The following is a 5,000-nucleotide window of genomic DNA, read 5'->3' as shown; positions in this document are numbered from 1 at the left end:
ATGTTTTGTGCCAGGGACCCCCAGAAGCAAAGATTTGAGTTCACTGAAATGTTCACTTTAAAAAATATATATATTCAAAGATATGCACACATTTTCAAGATTTTTCAAAAATAGCAGATCTACAAGCTCATAGCGCGGCACTCGGTGCCGCGCTATGAGCTTATATATCTGCTATTTTTTAATAGCCAAAGCTAAGTGGTTAAAACGATTGTGACGCTATGTTAACTCATTTCGCTGGGGACCCCCTGGTACTCCCCCAAGCACCACTGGTGGTCCCCGGACCACTGGTTGAAAACCACTGCTCTAGGTAATTTTAGTAATATATTGGCACATTTCCTGCACAGTGCTTACTAGTGAAAAAATGCAATGATAGTGAAGAAATGGGACAAGATCGCCGCTTTGTGGGCGTGGCCCACCATGGAAATATGCATAGCGACGTCACTGTTATGGAAACGCAACTTTCAGTGGCGAAATAAGTGGCCTTTGCTGAGACAAATGCATCCTACGTGACGAAAAAAGCTTTTTTCCGTCTACACCAAATCTCTTGACATGGTTGCCCAACCCTGGGTTGGATTGACCTTGTCAAGGGCACTGTGTATGAGAGAAGTAAAATAAAAAGTAAGAAAGAGAGATATTCATCTGTTTATCATCCATCTATCCGTTTTCCATGGTGGCTCTAAAACACGCATGCACGCGCGCGCGCACACACACACACACACACACACACACACACACACACACCTACCTCCATCGTTCTCTCTCGTTCGGTCTCTCCCTCCCTTTCTGTTACCTTCCACGTGTGTCTCTCTCTGTTTTCTTTGTTAATCTATCCTTATTTATCTATCTATTTATCTCTCTCTCTCTCTCTCTCTCCCTCTCTCACACACGCGTGCGCGCACACACACACACACACACACACACACACACACACACACACACACACACAGCACACAGAGCAGAGTCCTCATTCCACCAGTTAGGGTCCCCATTATGTAGTGTGTGTGTGGTGTCCGTCCTTGTTAATGGCTTTCTGTGGCATTAGATTAGTTTTTGGCTAGACTGAGGAGTGTGTGAGTGCACTCAGGTGATGAGTTATGAATTGCATCCATCCATCCATCCTACTGTTTAAAACAGTGTTTCTCAAACTCTTTCATGTCAAAGACCCCCAAATTAATTTGTATTTTTGGTCACGGACCCCCATCTGAAATGGTTCTGTGGCAGTTGTTGGGACCCCTGAAACCCCCCCAAGGACCCCTGGGGGTCCTTGGCGGGGTTCCCCACTTTGGGAACATAATATATTACTTTGTGCAGAATTTCACAAAATCAGTTTCTGGTTATGAAAGTCACTGCTCTTTGGGTCTTATGCAAAACTAAAGAAGTCTCCTGAGAGGTAGTAGGTGAGTCTGAAGGTACAGCCAAGGAAGAAATGACTTACTTAAATATTAGCGTATCACTGAAAGGCACTAAAAGCTATCTCTAAGATCAGTCCAAAAGTAAGATTTCCAACTAGAATTTCCACTCAGGAGCACTTTCCTCAATGTCATTTTGGTTACGCCTGTACATCTTGGTACCCTAAGACCCATAAAAAAAGAAGCTGCAGGCCTCTCAACATGAATTAGTTGCGTTGATCCTTAAACTCCATCCCAGAACACATCTTCTCCCTGCTCATTTTATTAGCCTCAAATGGCTCTGAGTGGAGGAGAGTATCACATATTAAAATGTTTATGGTTTACAGGATCGTACACAAAGTGGTACCCATATTCTGTATGCAATTACCTTTATAATGGTAGTGATGTACACAGTTATTGCACCAGAAGGAGCTCAACAGGCTTTGTACCGTGCTAATTCTAAAGCTGTATGAGAAAGAACTCTGTATACTCTGCAGCAGAAACAGTTAAAGCTATATCCTGATAGCAAAGCAAAGTTTGTTGTTTACCCAGGGTGTCGGACTAAGCACGAAGCTTGTTTCCAGCCGGACCCTGCATGGAAGCCTTGCTCAAGGGCTATTCAGCGGTGATTCATGATTGATGTGATGAATTGGGGAATCGAACTAGGGACCTTCCGGTATCAAGGCCGCCCCTCTAACCACTAGGCCACCGCTGATAGTAATCATTGCTATGGTGTTTGTTCAGTAACAGGAGTCTCTCCAGCTCTTTAATAAACAATGAAAAAATACATTTTCACTTAGGTTGCCGATTTCAGCCAATCAGGAGAGAGTACCCAGCTTAAATGTTCCAGTTCACTTCCAATTTCACTTAATTGTTTATGTTGTATCGACCTGAAAATGCATTTTCTGTTTAATAAATAGCTGGAAAGACAGAGTGACCCATGCTACTGAACAAACACTCTATATAGCAATGATTACTACCAGTAAGACTCCCTAATCGGGAGATAAGCGACCGTAGGTCACATGTATACAGAAGAGGGCTGTAACGGCGATTGGTTCCTAGTTGTGTGGGCAATGTATAGTTTTGTTTGGTGGTCTAAGAAATGTGGTGGCAGGCATGTTGATGACATGAGTGTACACATACTGTGTAGTGTGTAGCAATTTGCGTGTTTTTAGGGGCAAAACTGTAGGAGTAGTGGGCAAAAATGTGTTGTGAAAAGCGGCCTGAAGGTGGCGCTAGAAGACGGCCATGTGAGAAATTAGGGGTGGGCTGTCCGCGTTGCCTTGGCGGACGAATAGGTACCGGCCGCGGCTCTCCCGGACGCTCCTAGCCCGAGTTACGGCATTTTATGTGAGCTGCAGTGGCAGGGGGTCCTCCACTGGGGGCGCCACCACTTTTGCATCCGTTCTGGAGCACCAGGAGTGGGTGGTCCCCGGGAATGCCCCGTGAGCAGCCCCGTTGGGGTGGTCATTTGGTAATTTGTCCACATGTGCTCATTTTTTACACTTGGGGGTCCCCGAGGCAGCTGGGGGTCCCTGGAGCTCCGGGGGTCCTTGGAGGGTGTAGTTTGGCAGGTAAGGAGTGTGTGTGCAAAATCTGGCATGGATCGGGGCAACGGGTGCGGAGATATGAGCAGGGCAAAAGTGTGACGGGACGTGTGTGACGGAGGGACGCACTGTGTGACGGAGGGACGCACGGACACCTGGAGCAGGTTTCTATAGTAAATGCGACCTACGGTCGCAATCAGAATATAGAGCTATTTAACACTTGTTTTAACAAAACAATGTAACTTGCCGTACCTTTAACTTTAAGTCTTCAATAAAGATCTGGCTGAATTAATTAACGATCAGGTTCACTGACCCATGTTGTTGTTGTTGTTGTGTTCTGAGAGAGAGAGAGAGTTGAGAGAATCCTCCTGGGTTTTATAAACCTTTCTCACAGGTGCTGTCATCAGCCATCAGTCAGTTTAGAATCCAGAAACAGAATAGACAGATGAGAATGGCAGGTAACAAATTATAATGGGCTGGTGACAGAGTAGGCCATGACACTCACGCACGCACACGCACACACACTCACACACACGCACACACACACACACACACACACACACACACACACACACACACACACACACACACACACACACACACACACACACACACACACACACACACACACACACACACACACACACACACACACACACGTGGATGTTGATTGTGTGTTTTTTTGTTTTTTTCATGTGAATATGAATTGTACAGGAGAAGCTGTTAAAATGATAATTAATGCGCGCGCACACACACACACACACACACACACACACACACACACACACACACACACACACACACACACACACACACACACACACACACACACGTTTAATGTAGCCTTATTCATTGCTTTTGTCTTTGTGAGTGTGTACTAATTCTTTCATTTATTTCTCTCCCTCCTTACCCATTTCCCTTCCGACCCTCTTCTCCTCCTCCTGGTGCCTTTCTCTCCCTCTCTCCCTCTCTCTCTCTTTCCCTCCCAGAAAACCCTGTCAGATCATTCAGGCGTCAACACCTCCTCCTCTCCCCCTCCACTGGTCCCGGGGGGTCCTCCTCGGGGAGGAGGAGAGGAGGAGCGCGGCAGCGGCTCCTTCTCCGAGGCCCTCTCCCCCATCACCTCCTCCCTGGTCTCCCAGCTGGAGGTGCGCATCAAGGAGCTGAAAGGCTGGCTGAGGGACACGGAGGTGCTGATCTTCAACTCGTGTCTGAGGCAGGAGGCGGCGTCCTCTCAGCTCCAGAGCTTCAAGGTGAGGCCATATATATACGGCCTGCTTCAGCTCATTATGTCACACTGCATGGATTCATCCATTAGCACCGGGAACGCATCTCTGTCATGCTTAGATTTCTTTGGGCTATTCAAAAATAGCAGATATGCAAGCTCATAGCGTGGCACCTATGTGCTTGTAGATCTGCTATTTTTGGGGAAAATAGTGAGTCTTTGAATATGTATATTTTTAAAGCGAACATTTGTAACTCACACCTTTGCTTCTGGGGATTCTACAACAGTTTTTTTTTTAAACGTATGTTGCTATAATATTAGTGGTTCTCAAAAAATGTATTTATTTGGCCGTGGACCCTCATCTCAAAATATTTTGTTCCAGGGACCCCCAGGAGTTGTAACGAGAGTTAAAAATGTTCGCTTAAGATTTGGAGGTCTGCTATTTTTTTGAAAATCATAAAAGTTTGTACAAATCTTTGAATATACATTTTTTATATATAATATATATAACATTTGTAACTCAAATCTCTGCTTCTGGGGAATTACAAATGTCTTCTAAATCCTAACAGTCTTTTTTTTAAACGCGTGTTGCCATAATATCAGTGGTTCTGCTGCGAGGCGTTGCGAGCTTGTAGATCGGCTATTTTGTGCAAAGAGGTTTGGCGTAGAGGGGAAAAAAGAGCAGACCAAGTACAGAGTGTAAGGTTAAGTTGTGTCAAGTGCTGAACGCTGAATGTCTGGTTGAATGTCTGAAAATACATAACATGAATCCAACATACACTGACGATAGTGCTGGCAAACAAGTCTATGAAGCTATCGATGAAATCTATGAAAAGGTTT

At 45.2% G+C, this 5,000-nt stretch overlaps 1 protein-coding gene across 1 annotated transcript in view; it reads left to right on the top strand.

The window, feature by feature from the left end:
* akap6 (A kinase (PRKA) anchor protein 6) overlaps positions 1-5,000 on the top strand; it is a gene marked incomplete at its 5' end in the record, with an annotated part of 168,818 nt that overhangs the window by 124,753 nt on the left and 39,065 nt on the right. Inside the window, one exon of the mRNA XM_084044533.1 lies at positions 3,925-4,188. Within this exon, the coding sequence (XP_083900659.1) occupies positions 3,925-4,188 (264 nt within the window). The remainder of the gene's footprint in view (positions 1-3,924; positions 4,189-5,000) is intronic.

This window comes from Gymnoscopelus microlampas, assembly GCF_963454915.1.
Source record: "Gymnoscopelus microlampas genome assembly, chromosome: 20".
In the NCBI taxonomy this organism is placed as follows: domain Eukaryota; kingdom Metazoa; phylum Chordata; class Actinopteri; order Myctophiformes; family Myctophidae; genus Gymnoscopelus; species Gymnoscopelus microlampas.
This window is presented reverse-complemented; position numbering and strand designations above follow the sequence as displayed.